Source organism: Berghia stephanieae, chromosome 7 (genome assembly GCF_034508935.2).
Source record: "Berghia stephanieae isolate SIO BIC M18660-M18661 chromosome 7, UCSD_Bste_1.3, whole genome shotgun sequence".
Classification (NCBI taxonomy): Eukaryota; Metazoa; Mollusca; class Gastropoda; order Nudibranchia; family Aeolidiidae; genus Berghia; species Berghia stephanieae.
The window spans coordinates 7,269,878-7,297,386 of NC_088366.1; the positions used below are offsets into that span (position 1 = coordinate 7,269,878).

Here is a 27,509-nt window from a genome sequence, read left to right on the forward strand (position 1 = left end):
TTAATTTATTAATTGTAAATTGTAAAGATTCCACATTGGGTTTTATATAGAGAATCCATCTGCTCTGGCAATTACACTGAGAATGACCCATAAATAAAGCCAAACACGGACTAATTACTTAAATTCTTATTGCGCTCTATTGGACGCGTAGGTAATTACTAGGTACGCCCCCTACTTTCTAACCTCTTCATCGCGGCTGTGCCAGGTACCATACGAGAGCCCCTTTTTCGGAACTCTTTACTGCGGGAGCCCAAGTTCTCGTCCTTCCTATTTCGATGTTCACTTCTTTTATGTTGCCAACATGGAGGTTCACGATTCGATGAAACTGTAAGTTCTGCTGTGGCTGTGGGCGTTGTCATTCTTGTTGAATGATGAGATAAATAACTGCGCGAACTTTGATAGCCAAACTTTAAATGTCTATGAATAGACTCAATTAGTTTGTTCACATTGGTGATACAAATATGATCAAACTCGTAAATAGCAAATGCAAATGATCAATAATTAATGACCCGGTTAAAAAGTTCAGGAGTAAAAAGTAGGAAGACAAAACTGACTGTAGTACTGTACGTAAAAATAATATGAATACGAAGGCTGTTGCTATTCACATGCGCTTCTATCTTTAATCGCCGGTGATTATACACAGACAGGTGGTGAGGGGGAATAATCAAGGCCCGACCACTGATTATTCACAGCCGCGTGGCAGATAATAATTTTTAAAATGCAAATTGAAAACTGAGTGACGATTCTCACCCCCGGGATGAGAATAAAAAATCGATCGAGCTCTCACCCCCGGGATGAGAGTAGAGGTCCTCGCCACTTCTCGCTATTCTCACCCTTGTTAACCACCACGTAGGGAGGGTAGGTAGCCTAGCCTAGCCGCCACCCGTTCTCGCTATTCTCATCCCGTATTACTATTACCTAACCAACAGCCAGATATAAATTGAGGCAGGGGAGAGAAAGAAAGAGAGAGAGAGAGAGAGAGGGGGGGGGGAGAGACAAAATAGAATGTGGAGGAGAAAGAGAAGAAGAAAATACCAACAAATTAAAATAGAGAAAGAGGGGAGAGGGCGAGAGAGATATGAAATATTGAGTGGATGAGAGAAAGGAAATACAAACAATATAAAAGATGTAGAGAAATAAAGTTTGGGGTAGGGGGAGGGAGAGAGCGAGAAAATATAAACAAGTTAAAATACCTAACATAGGGAGAAATTGAGACAGCTAAGTCAACACAAAATAATAATATGCCCATAAAAGGAAAAGTCCAATTCTTAGAAATTGGGCGAATCCAGTTCGCTTAGAGAGAGAGAGAGAGAGAGAATCCCGTAGACAGATTTCCAACAATGATTCCCATATCTCAAGCCAGCCAGTCTACATTTTAAATGCACGACATATAAGTTCACCCTCCTTACGTCCAGTACCACGAGAGATTTGATGATCAGGTGAGAGTGGCGAGGAAGGGGGGGGGGGGGGGGGTGGTGCTAAGCTGACCCTACATAGGGATGAGAATAGCGAGAAGGGACGGCGGCTAGGCGAGGCTACCCTCCCTACCTGTTGGTTAACAGGGATGAGAATAGCGAGAGGATGGGGGGGGGGGGTACTAAGCTGACCCTACACAGGGATGAGAATAGTGAGAAGGGGTGGGGCTGCATGTTCACCCTCCTTACGTCCAGTACCACTAAAAGTAGTCACGAGAGAGATGATGATGATCAGGTGAGAGTAGTAGTGAGGAGGGGGGGGGGTGTTAAGCTGACCCTACACAGGGGTGAGAATAGCGAGAAGGGACGGCGGCTAGGCTAGGCTACCCTCCCTACCTGTTGGTTACAGGGGTGAGAATAGCGAGAAGGGGCAACTACCTCTATTCTCATCCCGGGGGTGAGAGCTCGATCGCTTTTCTATTCTCATCCCGGGGGTGAGAATAGAGGCAGCCAAATGAAAATGCTAAACTGGAAAAGCCAAATAGTCTGTAAAAGTGCCAGGGGTAATGTTTGTCTCAAAACAGTAAATATCAAGTAATATTTAACACAAAAAGAAAGTAAACAGTGCTTAGATGCCAACTCTTGTTCTTTTTTCCAGCCAAGTGGCATCAATATCAATAAACTGCAAGTTTTTGACATTTTGAACTGGCTGGCTGTGGCTATTGGGACTCGTCTGAATAGCCTTCTATGGCTATTCGGACTCAAACTTCAATGCGTCAAACTTGCATTTCCACCTTTTTTTTTTCAATTAGTAAGAAATAGAGAAAATATGTTAGAAGCAATTTAGTTAAATCAGGAAATCGGTCCATAGTCCATCCACCATTAAAAATGTCACTACCACCTGTTAACTTTATTTGTCTTCTTTTGTTTCTATAATTTGTTCATTCTGACCACTATTTCGGGGTAGTTGATGATGGACGGGGTTTTGATTATTTCGTGAATGAATTCTAGGTGTTTTCTGTCTCTCGACCGAAAGCTAACCTACTATATCTTATTTCTTTCTTCTAGAAAACTATATCCAACAACATCATATCCTAATCAGAGATAAAATAGCTATCACAAGCTTGCCAACCAAAATGATTTCTCATATTTTAATACGCTTTGGGGTCCAATATTGAAATAAAGCAATGTGGTCTAGTAGTATAACACTCGCTTTCAGACCGGAAGGTCCTGGGTTCGAGCCTTGCCTGGCGCATAGTTGAGCCATTGGAAAAGGCCCTTTACTCACTTTCTTTCACTGTACTCAGATGTAAGCTGAGTACCTGGCCATTAACAGTGTTGTCTCTGTCCAAAAAAAATTGTAATATCGCCTCACAGGCATCATGTCCTGTCCTACATGTTAAGTGTTGCTGTTGGCTAGGGACCCCTTGTATAACGCTTTGAGCATGTTTAGTGGATATTGCACTATATAAATGCTCTATTTTTAAATGTTCATTAAATTATTTTAAATGCAAAAAGTCAACAGTTTGTAACGGAAAGGGTAAATAAAAAGTGGAATAGTTGGTCATTAAATATTGTCTCTCACCGAGATGATTGTCATAGGAATAGCAGGTTTTTTCTTCCCTCTACTAGCTTGATAAGTCTCCATAAATTCAGCAAAAGTTATATTTGAAATTTTGGATGGTTGCACATGTTGAAAATACGATTTTTTCTTGAAAATAATGTTAGTAAATTAGCATAAATTTTGGGAAAATATATGATAAATCTGTTCAATTGGTTGAAATTGGTTCGCAAGCCTGTTATCAAAACAATGAAGCGAAAATTCTTCTCTAGAATTGAGGGAAAATGATCTGAATTTGAATTTAAAAAAAAATTAAATTCCCTTTGTTCATTCCAATGGGGAAATTTGTCTCTAGGGTCTATTCCAAGAGAAGACTGGAATAAACGATGTGTCAGCCGCAGTGCAGCGCCACAAATTGAGCTAGGGCGAGGTGACTAGCTCAAGGCCACACAGCCAGAGGCTGGTGATCAAGCTCGATACCTTTCGGGTACGAAGCAAAGACCCTTACGGCTGATTCACGCTGCCCCCTATTTAGTACAGTATGAACTTTTAAGTTATGCAGAAGTCTTTGGATAGAAAGGCGAGTCGGTTAAACCACCTTTCCTACACAATTCATATTATTTAAAAAAAATAAAATGAGCTTTATATATAGCGCAATATCCACTAAATGTGCTCAAAGCGCTTTACAAGGGGTCCCTGGTCAACAGCAACATTTAACATGTAGTACGGGACATGACGCCTGTTAGGCGATATTACAATTTTTCGGACAAAGACAACGCTGTTAACGACCAGGTATTCATTTTACACCTGAGTACGGTGAGAGAATGTGAGTAAAAAGCCTTTTCCAAGGACTCAACTATGCGCCGAGCACGAGGCTCGAACCCAGGACCTTCCGATCCGAAAGCGAGTGTCATACCACTAGACCACATAGCCGCATTTTGCTGTACTTGTCCAAGTCTGCCATGTTGTGTCACCAAAAATAGTTTTCTAAAGAATGTGAGTGCTATAATGTGGTCTTGTATTATGCACTCACCTTAGGATCGGAAGATCCACAGTTCCAGTCCTGTTTTGAGCAGTGCATAGTTGAGTCCTTAGAAAAGGCTCTATCTATATTCACAGTCTCTCACCATAGTCGGGTGTAAAATGGGTACCTGGCTATTAACAGCAGCGTTGTCTCTGTTTACCCCCCCCCCCCTCCCCCCCAAATGTAATGTCTCCTAACTCACGTCACGTTTTGTCCTTCCATGTTAAGTGCTACTAGCTAAGGACCCCTTGTAAAACACCTTGAGCATGTTTAGTGGATATTGTGCTGCTATATAAATGCTCAAGTTTCTTTTGTTTTTTTGTTTTTTCAAACATCTGGTTTGAGAACAAACACTGTCCATTGCCAGTACAGAATTATTGAGATAAAAAGTAAACCTGGCAAATTTATGTTGCCACAATCTAGAGTGATGTGCCATCTTGCCCCGTTTCTGCCCTCGACTGTAAGACTGTGGAACAACTTGGATCGCTCCCAGTAAAGCAAATTTCAGCTTGAAGAGGAAGTAGAAGTAAAACATTGTAAATCAATCAAGACTTTTGTCCGCCTTCTCATCATATCATTTAGATCATATCTCCTATCTTAGCCTTAGGTAATTGAAGTTGAAGTAAATCCTTTAATTGCCTATCCTAAATCAGTGCAATAGCCGAGAGGTAAAGAGCCAATTTTGACTGACATTCATAATGATTACATCCACCATGTTTTATCTATTTTTATCATTAAAAATTTTTTTTACAGTCATGTGACTTCAGAGAAATTCATTTTGGAGCCCAACTCTGATCGAGACAAGCCTCTGCTGGTGATTGATCGAGTTACCAGAGATATTTTTCTACAAGGTAAGGGGTGACATAGCTTCATTTATTTGGTCAACAAATAATAACAGTATGTTAGTTTAAAATTATTTGATAAGGAGGCAGAATTATGTGTGACAGGTGGATTTGTTTTTCTTTTGAATCTTCTCTGTATAATCGTGTTGTTGTGGTTGGAAAAAAAAAAACAAACAAATTTAAATTCAAATAAAAGATTAAACCCTCATATCCACAATTGCATGATTAATTCATTGAAATTGAGCAGGGTTTTTCTTTTCTTTCATAGACTATGGCAAAGAGGAAGGGGAGGGGGTGTCAGAATGTGATGAGGTGTGATCACCCGTTGTGGAAGAATGATTTTGTATTGTCTGACATTGTATCATAAAAACCTTTTCAAATCTTCGTCTAAAACCAGTGCCTGTACTTCCATCATTCACATTTATTTGAATAGTAAAAACATTTTTTAAAAAGATCAAAAAATTTGAATGAAACGTTTCAGGCAAAAAACGTTCTCTGGATACCCCCCCCCCCCCCCCCCCCCCCCCAAAAAAAAAAAAAAAAAAAAAAAGAGTAAAGATTAAACAAGGTTGCCAATTTTCTGTATATTTACTGGATTCAGTGTATGTTGTAGACACAAAGTATATTTTGAAATCACCTGCTAAACATAAATGCGTAAGTACATCCTGTCTCTTTACGGGAGTTCAGCACTCGGTCGTTCAATGTGTTTGCATAAACGTTCAGTAAATTTTTGCCTCCTGAATTAAAACAGAAGCATTGCTTCATCTCAAATCCAAATAAAAATTAAAATTGAGCTATATATATAGCGCAATATCCAGTAAATTTGCTCAAAGCGCTTTCCAAGAGGTCCCTGGTCAACAGCAACATTTAACATGTAGGATGGGACATGATGCCTGTTAGGCGATATTACAATTTTTCGGACACAGACAACGCTGTTAATGGCCAGGTACTCATTGTACACCTGAGTACGGTGAGAGAATGTGAGTAAAGAGCCTTCTCCAAGGACTCAACTATGCGCCGAGTGCGAGGCTCGAACCCTGGTCCTTCCGATCCGAAAGCGAGTGTCATACCACAAGACCACATAGCCGCACAATACAGGGGAGTAAAGGTCTTCGCACATCCAGGCAGGATAAACAATGAGGAAAAGTTTCACTTCTGCCTAGACATGGAACATTTGATGCCTTTTGTTGTTGTAGACGGTGGTTGTGACTTGCTGCAAGGCATTGCATTTCTTTTAAAGAAATCCAATCTTCATCCTTTATTATTATTATTATTTTTTTAATACCCTAAAGTAATTTTGTAAAGCCACTCATTTCAGCACCCATATTGTCATATGATATTCAGAATGCTGTTATAGTGAGGCAGAAAACAGTAGGGGCTGCCTGAAGCCTGTGATCATGAAAATACTAAAGAAAGAGTGAAAATGGAGAAGCTATATATGGGAACAATACAGGCAATGGATGTTTCGGGTACAAGCCCTTCGTCAGCCCAACAATACACAAATTAACATGGAAAATAAATAAACTAAAATACTAAGTAACTTGTATTGTCTGTACTCAGTGGTGGTTAGAGTATGACCACAGGCTGATGAAGGGTTTGTACCCGAAACGTCCATTGTCTGTACTGTTCCTATACAAAGCCTTTCCATTTTCAATCTTTCGTTAGTGTTATAGTGAGGCAATTGTCACAAGTTCTTTATTTTCTTAATGTTGCCAACCCTTAAAAACCTTGCTCTTTATAGTACACACTAAATGGTACATATTTTATCTTATATATGTATGTTTAAAATTATAAAAACAATAACCATGAAATATAAAATTATAAGAACAAAAATCAATGAAATATAAAATTATAAAATTAAAAAACCATGAAATATATGATGAGAGCGAATGCCTGAAACAATATTGTAGAAGTTGATTATAATTATACTTCAAATATTATATATATAATATATATATATATATTATATATATATATATATATATATATATATATATATATATATATATATATATATATATTATATATATATATTTACATGTATATATTTCTTTTCGTTGCTTTTTATTGTAGCAAACAAAGGGCAGATTCCAGCATCGGCCATAACTAAGACGGCCTATGGGATTGTGGGAATCATCAAGTTGATTGCAGGTAAGCTTAGTTGAATAAAACATTTAGAAACAAAAGAATTTGACCTAAGAGTTATAGAAACGCAGACAGACAAACCAAATCCTTTTTTTAGCTTGGGCGACCGAAGAGTTTCTGGAATGACAGAATTTATGAATGACAACAGACAAAGCCGAAAGGACTAAGAATTAAAGAAGCTGATATACAGAGAAGTGGTAAGACCTGGAATGAGATCAAAAAGTTAGCTCGGGATAGAGAAGGATGGAAACTTGTTTGTCTGTGGCCTATACCCTGACCCAGGGTGAAAAAGGCAATGATGATGATGATGATGATGTCTCTCCTTTCCCGAGAGAAAGAAAAAAAGCCCAATCACCCATTCAGAAAAATGAATGGAACAGGCACTTATGTTGATGATAACAAGAAATGAAGTGAATAGATAAGTGCCAGAAGACAATAGAGAATAAAAGCCACAGCACTGGGGGCTCAAACCCACGACCTTACTGTTGCAACAACTCTGCCTGGCTGCGAGAGGGTAGTTCTACAATCGACACCATCCACCATTCCAAAAATAAAAGAAAAAGAAAGTGGTATCAAGTTTCTCTTGAACCGCTCTCCCGACTTCTTGAAGTCATGGGTTCAACATACAAATGCTGCATAGTTTGTTAGCCAGCAGTTAAGCTTAATAGACATAATCATAATATTTTCAACATAAACATAATATAACTTAGAGACGATTGAGACATTGAGTAAGCTCTGTTGTTGGGTGTGAATGTTAATTCAGAAAAGTGAATGGAGCCGTATCGCTGCAAAGTTTTTATTATTGTTTTCTGGCACTCAAACTTTTTTTTAAAAACCCAAAAAACTTAAGCTTTTATATGGTGCAATATCCACTAAACGTGCTCAAAGCGCTTTACAAGGGGTCCCTGGCCAACAGCAACATTTAACGGAGATAAAGATAAAGGGAGTAAATCTGACTCATGATTGAACAACACAAAACAAACGACGTTTCAGCCTTTGGCCTTTTTCAAGTAAACACAAAATGCATATGTATTAATATTAGATTGTCGTAATAATATAGGCGAAAATTTGTAAATGTGTGTGTGTGTGTGTGTGTGTGCATGTGTGTGTGCAATGGAAGAGAGAGGGAGAGAGATAGATAGATAGAAAAAAAAAAGGAGAGAGAGAGAGAGACAGACACAAAGAGAGAGAGAGAGAGAGAGAGAGAGAGAGAGAGAGAATGAAAGTGGGAGAACATTTAACATTTAGGACGGGACATGGCCCCTGTTAGGCGATATATACATTTTAAAATTTCGAACAGAGACAACGCTGTTAACGGCCATGTACTCATTTTTCACCTGAGTACAGTGAGAGAATGTGAGTAAAGAGCCTTTTCCAAGGACTCAACTATGCGTGGAGTGAGGCTTGAACCCAGGACCTTCTGATCCGAAAGCGAGTGTCATATCACAAGACCACATAGCCGCATATCTACATTTTACATGGAGTTTAGCCATTTAATTGGTTTTGTTGTTGGCAGAAGGAGGGATTTGAACCCAAAATGCTCTGAGTTAAGTATTTTGTCTTTTTTGAAGAGGGTATGAATTCATTATTGTGTCGTTATTACTCTGATGAAAAAAAAGGCCAAGTTTGCAGTTTTTAGAGAGGCAAATAATTGGATAAGCTGTGCTTTAAGATAAATTCCATCTTTTTGCTAAAGAGTTAATGGTTATTCATATTTTTGTTTTCTCATAGGCTCATATTTGGTTGTTATAACAGAGCGACAAATCGTCGGCAGTGTTCTAGGTCACAATATATGGAAGGTGACCAAGACCGAGGTGTTGCCCTATCCCAGAACCCTAAACCACCTCACGGAAAAACAGGTTTGTGGAGAAAAATTTTTTGGGAGTGGGTATGTCATCGGTGCTAGACGAAAGTTGTGAGTTGGTTTGTGTGAGACAGTGCTAGACAAAACAGAAAGTTCTCGGTGGGGTTCCTGACCTCCCATAATGGGCAGGTAGGCAATTGATGTGTCTTCTATCCCCCTGTATCTGTTTTCCAAAATACTTTCTGTCTTTGTCTTGGAAAATGAGATTTCTTGTTTTTTACCTGATCCTGGCCGGGTACCCTAGCTGAGAGGGAAACAGTCAAATGTAGAGTTAGTTTTGGGAGATGATATTTTTTTCATTGTAAATCATCTCTCTGTTATACACTGTAGTATGTTTTGTTTACGTATTATATACGATTTGTAAATATTTGAATGTATTCCTCTTAGTGGGGACCTGTTGCTTGTGTCTGGATGAGACTTTTAGATGATCTCAAACTTAGTACTTTGATAGTGTGCTCTTGGAATGGACATCTGTTTTCTATTTGATCCAATTCCCCTTTGTCTTACCTTTCCTTGCGTGCTTTAATTGTAATTCTACAACTTTTTACTATCCCATTTTCTTCCTTTTAACTGGCACTGATATGACCTTAATCTGTTGTATGCGTCGTAAAGCCCTTAAAAACAAAAAACAAACCAACAGAGCAGAAAGTTGAAAAGAAAACAAGCAAATAAATCAACTCATCAGTTTTACTCGGCTGTGGATTGGATCCCAACTCCAGAAGGTCTGAGGTTTAATCCACACTTGAGATGGGCTTTTATTTTTAAGTTAATTCTGCATTGTCTGGCATCACCCAATGATGAAAATGTGCGTTATAAATGTCATGTATTATTATTATTATTATTGTACCAGGGGCACCTTTTTGAAAAAAAAACAAAAAAAAGAACACAAAACAATATTAGGATCACCATGTTGTAAATTTACGAGGTTTTGCCTAATGCTGGGCTTATATTTTGTTGTTGTTTGTTTGTTTCATTTTGCATTTGTTTCATTTTGGCACATCGAGTGCCGCGAGGTGATCAACAAGGTCATGCCAGATGCAGGAATAGAAAGTGAGAGATAGAGAGGAAGAGGAAGGAGGATGGGAGCATAGAGGAAAGAATGGCTTCCTGTTGTCTTTAGTAATTTAATGAACCTCTCATATCCCCTTGAAATCTTCTTGTCTCTGTTTATCTGTAAATATGTCAATCTCATGCTAGGATCCTTTTTGTGTAACCAAATGACAAATTACCACTATTTTGAGGACAATAAAGATATATTGTTATTATTTTTTAATTTGATTCTTGTCTTATCGCCGATATTGCTACAAATTTTCAGATCAACATCAACAAATCTTATCTCAACCTCCTGGATATCATGCTGAAGACGGAGAGCTTCTACTACTCAACGACCTTTGACCTCACGCACACCCAACAACGGCTTCAAAACACAAGTCCAGATTTTCAAACTCTCAATCTTTTCGAAAGAGTTGGTAGCTTACATTAATTTCCTTTTGTCACCGTCCTACTCATTTATATCCTCGTTGTTGTCTTCAACCTTATTATCATTTACACCATCATCATCGTCATCATATTCATTACCATTTCTTTACATATTTATTTATACAGTTGCGGGTGGTTGGATGGGAGCATCACCCTTGAATCATATACCTATGATGTTCGCATGGGTGTACGATCCGATAGTGATGTCGTTTCTTCTTCTTTTTACTAGCCTATCCTGCTTCTTTGGTTTGTGATTGTATTTTTGACAGGGGATATTTTCTTTTCTGTAACTCTTCTGCCTGTTTGTTCTTGGTTATTTATAATTTAGCTTATGATATCTTTAGGTTATGATTTTGATTTACATTTGTACTATTTTTGTAAGATTGCTTGTTTTTTTGTTTCAGCGGTCTCTCATATAACCTCAATTGTGTTGGAAGAGACCTAAAGCAACAAACAAACAAAAAAAAAAAAAAAAATTTATACAGTTGTAATGTCATCGTCATTAACTTGTATCTAACACTAAAATGCATTGTATTTCTCATAAGCTGAAGGTTTTCAGCCTGAAAAATGTTCTTTTTAAGTATTTTGTTCTCTTTTGAAACTTATTTTCATTTTTGATAAATTCCTATTATTTTTCTTTGAAATTTTGGTTTTTAAAAACTTTTTTAAGATAATCGTCGAATCATGTGTGAACACAACAGATTTAGAACCTTCAAGCAAAGATTCTCAAAAATCTTCAGCCTAACAATGGCTGTCACATTCAATAAATCTCTCCGCCCCCAAATACAAATGTTACAGTGAATGGCATAATCAGTCGGATGGTGAAAAGGTTTGAACTGAGATATTGCCAATTTAGTTAGAAGGTCAATTTTTATCCAAAATGAGTTTTGTCATAAATGATTAAATCAATCCTTTTTGTACATTTGGATATTGGGTTATATATATATTTTTTACAAGCTCTCGGTTTATTCAAACTTGTGCATGGCATTTTAATAATAGTCGATGAATGTCTATCTCACTGTTTGTTTCAGGCTGACCAACGGTTTGTGTGGAATTCCCACGTCTTGCTAGAGCTGACACAGCAACCAGAGTTGGCTTCCTACTGTTTGCCATTAATTTTGGGTTGTATCCTTTCATTAGCAATGAAGCTATGTGGTCTAGTAGTATGGCACTCGCCTTCAGGATTGGAAGGTCCCGGGTTCGAGTCCTGCTCTGAGCGGTGCATGGATGAATCCTTGGAAAAGGGTCTTTTTACTCACATTCTCTCACTGTACTCAGGTGTAAAATGAGTACCTGGCTGATAATAGCATTGTATCGGAAAAAAATTGTGATATCGTCTAAAATGTGTCATGTCCCATCCTACATTTTAAGTATTGCTGTTGGCTAGAGACCCTTTGTAAAGCCCTTTGAGCACGTTTAGTGGATATTTGCGCTATATAATTGCTCACGTTTTTTTGAGGTTTTAAAAAATGTTTTTTTTTTATTTATTTTTTTTTTTTAATTTTTTGTTTTTGTTTTTTTTTTTGTGAGAAAAAAAAATGTTTAAGTCTCTAATAGAATACAAGGGTGAATTTGAATTCCAAAGCATTTGAAAGTGACGTTTTGTCGTTTGGGCCATGGAGCTGTAGTTTATCCTGGTTTCAATAGCTCGAAGAGTACAATAGCAATTGCTCACTCTCCTTTGGATAGGATGTTAGTCTTATCACAAAATACTCTCCATCAGATCTAACAGACCCGGCTAAACATTCATTGCTGGGTGGACAGGGGGATTAGAAAAATAACCGCAAAAAACTTGACTTCACTTTGGCTCTATCTCTGTTCAGATCCTTAGCGTGTGAAGAGAACAGTTCTTATAAATAAGGATGAAAATCCTTTGTTTTTTCTCGAAATTGAGATTTTTTAAGGACAACAATAATAATAATGATGGTAATAATAATAATAATAATAATGATGATGATGATGATAATAATAATAATAATAATAATAATAATAATAATAATAATAATAATAATAATAATAATAATAATAATAGTAATAATAATAATAATGAAAATGAAAATAATAATGATTATGATAGGCTTACTTCTAAAGTGCCTTACACCGAAATCACAAAGTGCTGTACATAGAAAAGATAAGTCTCAATGTAGATTCTAAGGTGTGTCATTGGTGACAGGTGTGTAGTTGGTGACCAATCTATTTGTTTTCTTTGACCTTGCTGTCCCCCAGTCATTAGTATAACCTCATGTTTCGTGAACGGCCACAGTGTGGATTACACCATCGTATCCAGACGATGCATCTACCGAGCAGGAACTCGGTTCAACATGCGAGGTGTCGACATCCAGGGCCAGGTGGCCAACTTTGTGGAGACTGAACAGATCGTGCAATATAACGGCAATGTGTGCTCCTTTGTACAGGTTTGTGTCTTGTAACGTTTTTTTTTAAAATCACGTATATGTGTGTGGTGTTTTGTATGTAAAAATAAATGGTGGATTCTAGAATGGAGCCATTTGGTTTCACCTGGGCCCTGTCTGGAGTTTTTGTTTTTTTTTGGGAGGGAAACAGTCAGATCATTCAGGTGACCAACTTTGTGGAGACTGAACAGATAGTGCAATGAAACGGCAATGTGTGCTCCTTTGTTCAGGTATGGCTATGTGGTCTTCTTGGGGAATGACACTTGCTTTCGGATTGAAAGGTCCTGGGTTTGAGCCTCGCTCTGTGCATAGTTGAGTGAGTCCTTGGAAAAGGCTCTTTACTCACATTCTCTCACTGTTGTTCTTAGGTATAAAATGAGTACCTGGCCGTTAACAGCGCTGTCACTGTCAGAAAAAAAAATTTGTAATATTGCCTCTTAGGTCATGGTCAGTGCAGCTGGGCCCACCCTGGCATTTTCTAAGGATGTGCTCCATCGTCTGCTCTGGGCATCCTCGTGTACACAAGCTAGTCTCAGTCAGCCCCCACTTTTTCATGCTTCCAGCTGTTCTTCCAATTTTTGCCCGTGCTCTGTTCAGTGTTACCCATTCAGTCCTGGGAGCTCTTTTTAATATGAAACAAACTATCCTACTCAAATACTATCCTTTCGGGTATGATAGATTATGAAACAAATACAATACTGCTGAGTCACCTTGCCCCTACTGTGAGGAGTTAGAGAGAATACATTTATTTTAATGATTTTAATTTTCATTTGCAGACTCGTGGATCTATCCCTCTTTTCTGGTCCCAGAAAGCAGACTTGAAACGGCTCCCAAGACCAATTGTCATCGATAGTAACCATGTGAGTATTCCAGTCTTGACGGTCAAATGGTATCCTTGTAGCAAAGTTAACTTTCTCGAGTTCATATTCATGGAAAATCGAACAAATTTGTTCGATTTTCAATGAGGGTGAACTTGAGAGAGTTAAGCAATGTAAATTGTGGTCATAAAAGATAAGATAGCATTCTTGAATCTCGTATTTCTTATGATGGGAGTATGGAGTAATTATTCTGAACAGAAATTATGAAATAAGGATTTAAATAAATATGAAACACACTATCCTAACTCAAATTCTATCATACATGAACTGTCACCCACAAGTTCTGTCTCTCTCTCTCTCTCTCTCTCTCTCTCTCTCTCTCTCTTTCTCTCTCTCTCTCTCTCTCTCTTTCTCTCTCTCTCTTTTCTCTCTCTCTCTCTCTCTCTCTCTCTCTCTCTCTCTCTCTCTCTCTCTCTCTCTCTCTCTCTCTCTCTCTCTCTCTCTCTCTCTCTCTCTCTCTCTCTCTCTCTTTCCCCCCCCCCCCACACACACACAAAGATTTTGACAATTGTTTTTTTTTTTTATAAGTTTTATTTTGTTATTTTAATGCTATGATATTTTTTTTAAATGTCATTTCATCAACAGCAACCAGCATTTGAAAAACATTTTGATCTCCAAGTCTTCACATATGGACGGCAGATCATCGTAAACCTGGTAAGTTTGTCTGACCCTTCAACAACAAGACTGAGTTTCATCAGATATCTGACACGAATACCACTTCTCTGGCTGTCGCTGAAAATTCATGAAAAAACAAACGGCTTTTTGATCCATGTCCAGAATTTAAGCTGATTGGTTCGATCCCTTGCTGGAAAATTTTTTTTCTCGTGGGCATAAAATTAAGGATATCGTTCATCCTATGAAATCCAGTCGTTTGTGTTATAAGATTGTTCATATGGCATTTTAGTGATTTTCGGGCTTCTTTGATAATTTTGGGTGGCATCCCTCATTTGGTTATAATTACAGACCAGACTGTTTTCACCACTAAAGCGTTCACAGATGTGACTGAAAAAGCTTTCAATTAAGCGTTGAGTTGCATCTCTTTTAAGCAAATATTAAGTCACTCTCACTCACTCATCCACTTAACTGACTCAACCCTAGAGAGTTTTTCTACTTTTCAAAATTAGAAAAAAAATGTATTAAAAATGAGCATGTACATATATAGTTTTATTCAACTACCATTAACATGTAAAATTTTAGAACATTAGCTTTGATACTACGCCTATAACTTGTCTCAGAAAAATGTAATAAATAGGCTTGGAGTAAAGAATGGATAACCGGATGCGGTGGGGGGGGGGGGGGGGGGGGGGGGGGGGGGGGGGGGGGGACATGCCGTATGCAGACGTAACATCCTCACACCATTCATCGTCCCTAGCCTTTGGTAGAAGGTTATTAAGATTAAGTACATTGTGAAAACTTATTAAATGAAATATGCTGTGTATTATTATCATTATCATCATCATCATCATCAATACAGCCTGAGTGCATGGTGCTAAACTTTTAAAAGAAAATGTGTTGTACAAATGCTGCATATCATCATCATCATCATCATCATCATCAATAAAGCCTGAGTCGCACATCTTTTAAGCAAATGTTAAGGGCATAGTGCTAAGCTTATTAAATAAAATATGCTGTGTATTATCACCATTATCATCATCGTCATCGTCATCGTCAATAAATCTTGAGTTGCATCTCTTTTGAACAAACGTTGAGTGCGTGGTGCTAAACTTTTAAAAGAAATTGTATTATACAAATGCTGTTTGTATTATCATCTTCATCATTAGCAACATGTTTTCACAATTACTTTTTTTTCTATTTTTTAACTTTTTAAAAAAAAGATTAATCAGCACGGTGCAGAACAGCCTTTGGAGAGAAAATTAGCTGAAATCTGTGCAGCTTCTAAGAATAGTAACGTGCGGTAAGAATACCCATGTGTGTATGCTATTATAAAATACATTTATTTTGTCACTTACATTTGTCAGGATGCTTTGTCTGCAGACCTTGATTGTGTCTGAACCTGTTACAATGTATGTGACCCATTTCATCACTTGACCCATTTCATCACATGACCCATTTAGTCAATCTGGTATTATGTCAGAATGAATTACATGAGGAAAATTCTAGAAGGAAAAAAAGCTGAGGCTTTGCAATATCCACTAAACGTGCTCAAAGCGCTTTAAAAAGTGTTCCTGACCAACAGATATAGGTTGAGACATCCCAAGCGATATTACAATTTTTTTTTACAACAGATCATTCATTTGGTCATTCATTTCTTTATTGTATATTGTTTGTGGAAAGTCTGTTTTTTGTCCATTCACCCCATTCCAATTCAACTGTGTAAGAAAACAAAACATAAAAAAACCAATACATTTTACATCCGATTTATACCATTTGCCTCTGGAAAGCACTGTATTCATGTTTGAGCTTTAAAATTAAAATTGAGCTTTATATAGCGCAATATCCACTAAATGTGCTCAAAGCGCTTTACAAGGGGTCCCTGGTCAACAGCAACATTTAACATGTAGGATGGGACATGACGCCTGTAAGGTGATATTACAATTTTTCGGACAAAGACAATGCTGTTAACGGCTAGGTACTCATTTTACACCGGAGTACGGTGAGAGAATGTGAGTAAAGAGCCTTTTCCAAGGACTCAACTATGCGCCGAGCTCGTGGCTTGATCCCAGGACCTTCCGATCCGAAAGCGAGGGTCATACCACTAGACCACATAGCCGCGATGTTTGGCATCGCAATAATCTTGTTTTTGTGACATTGCAAAGAATTCATCAGGAATCTAATTCCAATTGGGCTGTCTTTTATTGTTTCATTTAATTTTTTTTTTAAACTATAAAATATAGTTGTTTAATAATAAAATATCACAACACAAAAATATTTATTATTGGTTTTCGGTCTTTCATCTGTTATTATTATTATTTTTATTTTTATTATTATTATTATTATTATTATTATTATTATTATTATTATTATTATTATTATTATTATGATTATTATTATTATGATTATTATTATTATGATGATTATTATATATTATATTATTATTATGATTATTATTATTATTATTATTTATTATTATTATTATTATTATTATTATTATTATTATTATTATTATATTATTATTATTTATTTTCATATCATATATTATTTATTATTATTATTATTATTATTATTATTATTATTATTATTATCATCATTGTCATTGTCATCTTCATCATCATCATCATCATCATCATCATCATCATCATCATATTTATTATTATTATTATTATTAGTAGTAGTAGTCGTATTAGTAGTAGTAGTAGTAGTAGTAGTAGTAGCCGTAGTAGTAGTAGTCGTAGTAGTAGTAGTATTACTTTTGTGTATTTGTTTAAACCTTGACAGTTACGAGGCATTCGATTTTCACAAGGAGTGCAGTAAGATGAGGTATGACCGTCTGTCAATATTGATGGGCCGCCTGGAGCAAGACAGACGAAACTTTGGGTAAAGTTTGGCTTATTTTGCTTTGTTGGGCTTTTTTTTTTTTTAATATCCAATGCATTGTAAAGTAATGAAATATGAATAAATAATTTTCACATGTCAGAATTCAGATGTTAAAAGAAGGTTGTGCTCTTATAAATTTTGGCTTCTTTTTTATTTATTTTTTTTACCTATACATTTTTTTGAATAAAGAGAAGTAGACAATGTTGTAATATTATTTTTCGGATAAGTAAGACCCAAAAGACTGAAGGGCTAGAGTTCATGTGGTCTCTGGTTCGGATAAGTAATATTATTTATTTATGAATCAATGGAAATCCATTTCCCCGTCAGATACTTTTTGAAAACCAATGGTCAGGAGGTGAAGAAAACCCAGACTGGTGTCTTCCGAACCAATTGCATGGACTGCCTGGACAGGACGAATGTCGTCCAAAGCTTGCTGGCCAGGGAGGTGCTACAAGAACAGTTTAGGGTAAGCCTTGAATTAAAAGAAAAAAACTGGGTGGGGTTCCTGACCTCCCATAGTGGGCAGGGAGGTACGTACTGTGTCTTCTATCCCCTTATATTGGGTGGGGTTCATGACCTCCCATAGTGGGCAGGGAGGTACATACTGTGTCTTCTATCCCCTTGTGTTTCCATTTCCACTGGGTGGGGTTCTTGACCTCACATAGTGGGCAGGGAGGTACATACTGTGTCTTCTATACCCTTATATCTGCTTTCCAACATGCTTTCTGTCTTTATCTTGGAATGAGATTACTTGGTTTTGTTCTGGCCCTGGCTGGGAGGGAAACAGTCAAATGCATAGTTCTTTTGGGATATGATATTTTTTTCTTGTAAATCACCTAACTGTTATGTATTGTTATATTTGTTATTTTAAATGTATAATGTAAGCATTTGAGTGTATTACTCTTTGTTGGATTTGTGCTTGTGTCTGGATGAGACTTATAGGTGATCTCAAACAAAGTACATTGGTGGTATGCTCTTGGAATCTACATCTGATCCCTATTTGTTCCCAGTTCCCCTTTGTCTTACTTTTTCTTGGGTGCTTTAATTGTAATTCTAGAACTTTTTCCTATCCCATTTTCTTCCTTTTCACTGACGTTGATTAAACCTAAATGTGTTGCAAGCGCCGTAAAACCCTTAAAAACAAAAACAAAACAATAAAAGAAAAAAACCTTTTCTTTTTTCATGCTCAGGGGTGAGGAGGCAGGTGGGTGGGGGTTGGGGATGGGAGTTAACTAGGACCATCCTATCTTGAGAGAGGTTGAGATGAACTGATTAACAATCGCTAGGTTTTCTTGGAAACGAGATGCCAACAGTGGGATTTGAACATTGGTCCTCCAGATGTGATTGCAAAGGCAAGGCTTTAAAAATTAAATATGTTATCTAAGTATGTTCCGTTTTTCATATTTGTTTGGATCTCAACATTCATTGTAATGGTCATCATCATCATCATCATATCTTCGTCAGTATCTTCCTTTTCATCTATATATACAACGTCATCATCATTTTTTTTTTTTTCGTCTTATCCGTACACATCAATTACAACTATTGCAAAACAGTGCAGCAAGATTAGTTTTGGCAAAAAAAAATTTGATTATGCAACCCCTTTGTTGGCCTCTCTCCACTGGTTGCCCATTGAAAAGCGCACATATTACAAAGCAGCGTGTCTTGTTTATAAGTGTGTGTTTGACTGGTATAGCACCAGCATATCTCACAGATCACGTGGTCATGTGTAAATTTGAAAATTACACGTAAAGATCATGTAATGACCAAACGAAAATTTCGTAGAAAAGATCAAGAACAAAATTTGGTGATAGATCGTTTGCTTGTTTCGGCCCCAAGATTTGGAATGAACTACCACGTGGTCTGAGGGAGTGTAAGTCTTTAACTGCCTTTAAAAAAGAATCTCAAGACTTATCTTTACTGTATTTGTTTTTATTGACTCTATGAATCCTTGATTTGGCTATGAATTATGATTATTATTATTATTATTATTTGTTTTTTTTTCATTTAAAATTGATAATTTATATTGTAAAGTGCCCAGAGCTTGTGTTTTACATGAGAATGAGCGCTGTATAAATGTGTATTATTATTATTATTATTATCACCATCATCATCATCATGATGATGATCATCATCATCATCATCTTCACCACCATCATCATTATGAACAGCTCAACCACCATGTCTTATACTGAATAACTGTAACTCCGCATCTGTTTAGGTCCTCGCCATTTTGAATGCAGAGCAGAAAGTGCATGAGCAAGAAAGCTTTGAGAACATGTTTAGAAATGGTGAGTAGTTCTCTGACATAGGATTCTCTTTGATTTCGTCTTTTAGAATTAACAAATCTACAAAAAAAAAATCCCTCCATTGTGTTAAGAGTTCAGTGGGATTATTTCAATTTGGTCTAAGCGGGTGGTTGGATGGGAGCATCACCTTTGAATCATATACCTATGATGTTCGCATGGGTGTACGATCCGATAGTGACGTCGTTTCTTCTTCTCTTTAATAGCCTATCCTGCTTGTTTGGTTTGTGATTGTATTTTTGACAGGGGATATTTTTTTTCTGTAAATCTTCTGCCTGTTTGTTCTTGGTTATTTATAATTTAGCTTATGATATCTTTAGGTTATGATTTTGATTTACATTTGTACTATTTTTGTTAGATTGCTTGTTTTTTTGTTTCAGCGGTCTCTCATATAACCTCAATTGTGTTGGAAGAGACCTAAAGCAACAAACAAACAAAAAATTTGGTCTAATGTTGAGGTGCGCATGATGCTCAAAATTATATTTTAAGCTTAGCTTATGAATATTTATATAAAATGAATTCAATCTTTTAAAAACTTGAGCTTGGGCGTTTAGATAGAGCAATATCCACTAAACATGCTCAAAGCACTTTACAAAGGGTTCCAAGCCAAAAGCAACACAATATGTAGGACGGGTCATGAAGCCTGTTAGGCAATATAACAATTTGTTTCCGACAGAGAACTTCCAGGTATTCATTTTACATCCAAGTAAAGTGAAAGAATGTGAGTAAAGAGCCTTTTTACAAAGACTCAACTATGAACCACTCAGAGCGGGGATCAAACCCAGGACCTTCCAATCGGAAGGCCAGTTTGATGTGACTTTTGTTTAGTAAAATTTATGTAAACTTTTAAATTTTCTATTTCTAATCATATTGACTTGAAACTAAATCCAATATTCCAACCTGGTTCTTTCTGACATGACACAAGATTGAAATGGTGAGTGATATATTTAAATGGTCTCAGTGGTCTTGGATCTCTGCAATTTGTGCAGCTATGTGGTCTTGTGGTTTGACATTCGCCTTTGGATTGGAAGGTCCAGGGTTCGAGTCCCTCTCGAACAGTGCAAAGTTGAGTCCTTGGAAAAGTGTTTTAACTCTCATCGTACTTAGGTTTAAAATGAGTGCCTGGCTGATAACAGCGTTGTCTCTGTCCCAAAAAAAAAAGACCCTGAGCAGTGCATAGTTGAGTCCTTGGAAAAGGCTTTTAACTCACATTCCCTCACCATACTTAGGTGTAAAATGAGTGCCTGGCTGATAACAGCGTTGTCTCTGTCCCAAATAAAAATATAATATTTTAATCAAATTTTGTTTGACCTTTGTTCTCAGTGTGGGCTGATAATGCTGATGCAATCTCCAAGGAGTATGCTGGGACTGGAGCTTTGAAAACTGATTTTACACGGTAAGTGGTTGGGATCTCTTTAAAAACTTAATGTCTTTGTTATTATTTGGATGCCTTACATTACAGACAACATCACAGACCTAACTTTTCTTAACAAATTTGTACAGATAATTTTTTATTTATTTTTTTTTTTTTTCAGTCCAAATTTGGCAAAATTCACATTTTTCCTTTAGATTCGGATTTTTAATCCAATTTTTCAGAGAAAAAATACTGAAAAATGTAGTTTTAACTTTTTTTTAAATGCAAGCAGAATTTAACATTATTGCTTTATTTCTGAAGCATTTTAAAGTAACAGTTTATCAGTTTTGATGGCTTTCCTGGGATCCACTGTAATCTGCGAGTTCACGATTTTGGAGTCAGTTGAGGAATCCTTTTAAAGTTATTTCCTCCTTTTGGAGTCAGAGGAGGAATCCTTTTAAAGTTATTTCCTCCTTTTGGAGTCAGAGGAGGAATCCTTTTAAAGTTATTTCCTCCTTTTGGAGTCAGAGGTGGAATCCTTTTAAAGTTATTTCCTCCAAATAAATGTACTGGCAGTGAGAGAGTTGCTGCGTGGTGGAACAAAGAGGTGCAGTTCCCCACTCTCCAGAAGTTAGGTGGAGCCTGTTTCCCTATTCCATGGCCCACATGTTGAGGGCTCATTCTCCAGAATAAAGGACGTCATAAAATCAAGTTTGACAGCATGGATGTGTAACCGTTTCAGCTATCCAGACTATATAAGATATTCACATATGTCCAGGAACACCTCATCAGTGCAATTCTTCAAAGGGGGGCAGACATATTTCACACAGCCATTGATTCATTGATTATTAATTATTATAGTGCGGCTATGTGGTCTAGTGGTGTGACACTCGCTTTCGGATCGGAAGGTCCTGGGTTCGAGGCTCGTGCTCGGCGCATAGTTGAGTCCTTGGAAAAGGCTCTTTACTCACATTCTTTCACCGTACTCAGGTGTAAAATGAGTACCTGGCCGTTAACAGCATTGTCTTTGTCCAAAAAATTGTAATATCGCCTAACAGGCGTCATGCCCTGTCCTACATGTTAAATGTTGCTGTTGACCAGGGACCCTTTGTAAAGCGCTTTGAGCACATTTAGTGGACATTGCGCTATATAAAGCTCAATTTTTTTTTTAATTATTTTTTTTTTTAAAGAAAAAAAAAAAAGGGGGGCAGCATGGCTCAGTGGTACGGTCTTTGCTTCGTACCCGAAAGGTACAGAGTTCGATCACCTGCCGCTGCTCTGTGTTTGCCTTGAGCAAATCACCTCGCCTAGCTTAATTTGCGGTGCTGCTTACTGCAGCTGACGCCTGGGTTATTCCAGTATTCCTTTGGAATAGACCCTAGAAACAAATTTCCCATATGGGATGAATAAAGGGATTTTATTTTTATTGATTTATTATTCAACTGTGGTAAATCCAGTGCCAAAATCTCATGCCAAATTATATAGACAAATAAATTCTCAGATGTGTTGAAAAAGTGTGATTTGATTCTCTCCTCATTCCTGTTGATATGTCATACACATCAATTAAATTTGATGTTTTGAAGATGTAAACAAGTGCTACTGTGATGTCATGTTGTGTACCACTGTTGTGTTCATGTTTACATCTCATCTTTTGACAGAACTGGTAAAAGGACTGTTTTTGGAGCCCTGAACGACGGTGTCAACTCAGCGATTCGATATGTTAGAAATAATTTCCAAGATGGCTCTCGACAGGTAACAGCTCTCAAAATGGTTATTATTTGTGTGGATATGCGGTCTAATGGTATGACACTCGTTTTCAGATCGGAAGGTCATGGGGTTCGAACCTCACTTAGCGCATAGTTGATTGCTTGGAAAAGGCTCTTTACTCACATTTTCTCACCGTACTCAGGTGTAAAATGAGTACCTGGCTGTTAATATCGCCTAACAGGCGTCATGTCCTGTCCTACATGTTAAATGTTGCTGTTGTCCAGGGACCCCTTGTAAAGCGCTCTGAGCATGTTTAGTGGATGTTGCCCTGTATAAAAGCTCAATAAAATCTCATCTATTTATATTTATAAGAAATGGATTTTTTAATAAATTGTTCAGTTATTCAAAGTGCAAAAACTTTATTCAACATCTGCAATATAATATAGAAATTAATATTGATATTTTTCCTTTAGGTGTATATATATAATATATATATATTATATATATATATATATATATATATATATATATATATATATATATATATATATATATATATATATATAGATAAGAGAGAATGAGAGAGAGAGAGAGAGAGAGAGAGAGAGAGAGAGAGAGATAGAAAAAGAACCAAATATGGCGGGGGGGGGGGGAGTGTAAGATGAAATATATTGTCAAAATTTTTGAATGTTTAAGATAATTATGGAAGGAAATGTTAACTATTAAAAAGAAAATAAAAAGTAGTCCCTCAGAGCCATTGGGCCCATGGAGCTGGAGTTTATCCCCGTTTCTATAGCATAAAACAGACAATAACAATTGCTTGCTATTCTTTGGACAAGATGCTAGTCTATCGCAAAGTACCTTCCACTATATCTAACAGACCCAGCTTCCAATTCACTGCTGGGTAGTCAGGGGGATCAGAAAAAAAATCTCGACAGCCCCTGGGATTGATCTCGGTCCCTTTGTGTGTGAAACGAGTGCTCTACCAACTGAGTTATTGGGACCTCCCCCCCCCCGCCCCCTGTTAACTATTAGGTTCGCAGGAATTTTTTCTAACAAAGGATTTCTTAAATCTCAATTATTGAATCAAGAACCAAGATTAATGAATAATTGAGTGAATTTATAAATAAATGAATAGATGAGTAAATCAGTAATTTGTTCTTTTCATATTTCGATATTTCAATTAAGAGCATGCAGGGGATAAGGCAGTCTTGTAAAGCGCATTGAGCATGTTTAGTAGATATTGCGCTATATAAAAGCTCTTTTTTTTTTCTTGTTATTTTTTTTAAAATTTAATTTAATTTAATTTAATTAATTTATTTGTTTTCATTCAAAACAAAATTAAAAGTTTGCAAAATGAAATTGACCTACATCTCATTCCGATTAAAATTTCTTTGCTCAAGAAGAACTAAAGAGGGCAACATGGCTCAGAGGTACGGTCTTTGCTTCGTACCCAAAAGGTACCGAGTTTGACTACCCGCCTCGTTGTGTGGCCTTGAGCAAGTCACCTTGACCTAGGTCACTTTGCGGCGATGCACTGCGGCGGCTGACACCTGGGTTATTCCTGTCTTCTCTTGGAATAGATCCTAAAGACAAATTTCCCCTTGGGGATGAAATGACATTTATAACGCGCATTTTCATCGCGGGGTGATGCTCAATGCGCGAAACAATAATATAGTGACATTATTATACAAATGAAACATTATACATACTACACCAACATAATGTTATCATTATACAACAATGAAATAACTAAACATAAAATCGTTAATACAAAATAGGTTCATAATACATCCACATACTATGTCAAATACGAAAATGAAATAACATAATGATATAATAACATAAACTAACATTAATATTGGGGTCAAATTACAAAGATGCACTAATAAAGGGAATTTTTTAATTATTTTATTTATTTTATTAACTCTATGAATCCTTTATTTGGCTATGAATTATTATTATTATTATTTTATTTTATTTTTTAAATATTTTTTTTTCACTTAAAATTGATAATTTATATTGTAAAGTGCCCAGAGCTTGTGTTTTACATGAGAATGAGCGCTGTATAAATGTGTATTATTATTATTATTATTATTTATCTACAATGTAATGTAATTCCATGTCTTCATCGTTTCCCCTGTCGTTGCCTTCCTCAGGATGCCATTGATCTATTCCTGGGCAATTATATCGTGGAGGAAGGAGAAGGGTTGACGTCTCAGTCGCCGATGGAATCCACACGGGACTGGAAATATTATGCTGTGAGTTGGTTGGGCCTAGTCGTATTGAGAATTTGCTGAAGTTTAAAAAAAAAAAAACAAACAAAAAAAACAAAAACGTGTGCTTTTATATAGCGCAATATCCACTTAATGTGCTCAAAGCGCTTTACAAGTTGCCGATGGAGTCCACTCGGGACTGGTAATACTATGCTGTGAGTTGGGCCTAGTCGTAGAATTGAGAATTTGCTGAAGTTTTTTGTTTTTTTAAATTAAACCCCAAAAACTGTGTGCTTTTATATAGCGCAATATCCACTTAATGTGCTCAAAGCGCTTTACAAGGGGTCCCTGACCAACAGCAAGATGTAACATGTAGAACGAGGCATGACGCCTGTTAGGCGATAATACAATTTGTTTTTTTTCAGACGCTGTTATCGACCTGGTACTCATTTTACACCCGAGTACGGTGAGAGAATGTAAAGAGCCTTTTCCAAGGACTCAACTATGCGCTGAGCGGGGCCCGAACCCAGGACCTTCCGATGCGAAAGTGAGTGTCTTACCACAAGACCACACAGCCACACAAGAGGTGTTTCTAGACCTGCCAACTTGAAATTTCAAAAATTCGTAGTTGCCAAAGGGAAAATTTTTAAAAAGAGGAAAAATTCACTCTAACCATAGCTTTACAAATAAACATTTCTATGTCTCAGAATGATCGAAAAACAAAATGCTCCAAAGTCCTGAATATAGGTTCTAATGAGGTAAACTTTCCTTTTCAACAAGATTTATTGAGTCAAAGAGACCTATGCAGCTCTGTAGCTGGAGCCAAAAAAATTTGTATTTCTAATTGTTCGTAGTACTCGGCAGGTCTGTATTCCCATCATCATTTTTGGTGTCGGAGCCCTGAAATTATTCTTATCAAGTCTTTTGTCATTTTTGGTGTCGGAGCCCTGAAATTATTCTTATCAAGTCTTTTGTCATTTTTGGTGTCGGAGCCCTGAAATTATTCTTATCAAGTCTTTTGTCATTTTTGGTGTCGGAGCCCTGAAATTATTCTTATCATAACATAACATAACATAACATGTGGTATAGGGCAAAATAGGATAAGATCCTTTGAATGCCCTTAATATTAATTAGTAATGCCATAAATCTATTGATTAAATATTACAATAACGATACACGTGGTAAAGATAGTATTTCAACTTAGTTGTACTCATGTGGTGTACAAACATATATCTTTAACCTTGACATGCAAAGCGCACACACAACCACACACACACACACACACACACACACACACACACATACACACGCGTATAGAAGATAACCATAATAATATAATAATGCATAATATATACATACAAGATTGAAAGCCATGTCAACAGCAGAGCAAACAAGTATTATTCGTCATATATAAATCTCCCATCATATAATTCCCTGTCTACTAACACCTTGAAATAATCCATAGATTTTGCATTCTTTGTTTCAAATTTCAAACTGTTCCATTTCTGAACAATACGAATACCGAACCAGTTTTGTCTTATGTTTGTTTTGCATCTAGAGACAAAAATCTTAAACTTGTCCCCTCTAGTAAAAGTAATATTAGAATATGAAAAAAAATCAGAAAAGTCTATCCTATCCAGACCATGTACCAATCTATAAACCTGAATTAAATCCCCACGAATTCTTCTATATTTCAAACTGGGTAAGTCAAGAAATTCTAACCTTTCCTTATAAGATAAATACTGTATTGTATAAATTTTTTTGGTAGCTCTCCTCTGTACACTTTCAATACTAATAGATTGTCTTTTATATAATGGGCTCCAGATGCAATTTCCGTATTCTAGAATTGGTCGAACGAGCGATTTATACAAATATAAAAATGTGGTTTTATCCAGACTTATAAAGGTTCTATATATTATTCCCATCATTTTGTTTGCACGGCTTACACAATTATCAATATGTAAATCAAAATTCAAATGTGAATCAAAAGTAACTCCCACATCCTTTTCATAAGGCACAACGGAAAGTAGATTTGACATAGAAGTATCGGTAAAATAATTATGACATGGATTATTTTTTCCTATATGTAATACTTTACATTTCGAAACATTAAAATCCAAATGCCATGTTGTAGACCATTTGAAAAGTGAAAATATATCATTTTGTAGAATGTTATGATGTTCAGTTGTACTATAGATCTTTGTATCGTCTGCAAACAGTTTGCAGGCTGAATTTATGCCACATGGTAAATCATTTATATATAAAAGAAATAAAAGTGGTCCCAATACGCTTCCTTGGGGTACACCGCTAATTACATTCTTAAAATCCGACCCCACACCATTGACAATGACCCTTTGTATTCGATTATTAAGAAAGTCTTTAATCCAGTTAAAGATATTCCCTTTAAATCCATATGTTTTTAGTTTAATGAATAATCTCTCATGAGGTACAGAATCAAAAGCCTTGCGGAAATCAAGATAAACAACATCAATGCATTGATCACGATCAATTAACTTGGTAAAATCCTCCATCACCTGTAAAAGTTGAGTAATGCATGATCTCTTTGATCTAAAACCATGCTGGTTATCGTTTAGCATCGTATGACTTTCAAGAAAGTCCATTATTCGGTCTTTCAAGATAGACTCCATAACCTTACAGAGTATGCATGTTAAGCTGATGGGCCTATAGTTTGCAGCATCTAGTTTGCTTCCCTTTTTATGAATGGCAGTAACATTGGCTTGTTTCCATTCAATGGGTAAGGTACCAGATTCAAGAGACTTATTATATATTGTTGATATCAAGTCTTTTGTCA

At 36.6% G+C, this 27,509-nt stretch overlaps 1 protein-coding gene across 3 annotated transcripts in view; it reads left to right on the top strand.

Moving 5' to 3' along the window:
• Positions 1-280: 280 nt before the first annotated feature.
• Positions 281-27,509, top strand: part of LOC144976455 (phosphatidylinositol-3-phosphatase SAC1-like) — a 41,500-nt gene continuing 14,271 nt past the window's right edge. For 2 of the 3 annotated variants that reach the window (XM_078920746.1, XM_078920747.1), the window contains exons 1-16: positions 285-327; positions 4,754-4,851; positions 6,916-6,993; positions 8,719-8,846; positions 10,167-10,316; positions 11,362-11,455; positions 12,557-12,744; positions 13,518-13,601; positions 14,205-14,273; positions 15,455-15,534; positions 17,016-17,114; positions 17,442-17,580; positions 19,336-19,405; positions 20,744-20,816; positions 22,433-22,526; positions 24,641-24,742. In XM_078920746.1, coding sequence (XP_078776872.1) covers positions 302-327; positions 4,754-4,851; positions 6,916-6,993; positions 8,719-8,846; positions 10,167-10,316; positions 11,362-11,455; positions 12,557-12,744; positions 13,518-13,601; positions 14,205-14,273; positions 15,455-15,534; positions 17,016-17,114; positions 17,442-17,580; positions 19,336-19,405; positions 20,744-20,816; positions 22,433-22,526; positions 24,641-24,742 — 1,572 coding nt within the window. In that variant the 5' untranslated portion in view covers positions 285-301. Of the gene's footprint in view, positions 328-4,753; positions 4,852-6,915; positions 6,994-8,718; positions 8,847-10,166; positions 10,317-11,361; positions 11,456-12,556; positions 12,745-13,517; positions 13,602-14,204; positions 14,274-15,454; positions 15,535-17,015; positions 17,115-17,441; positions 17,581-19,335; positions 19,406-20,743; positions 20,817-22,432; positions 22,527-24,640; positions 24,743-27,509 lie in introns of all 3 variants that reach the window. The other variant, XR_013646109.1, reaches the window with a different exon arrangement.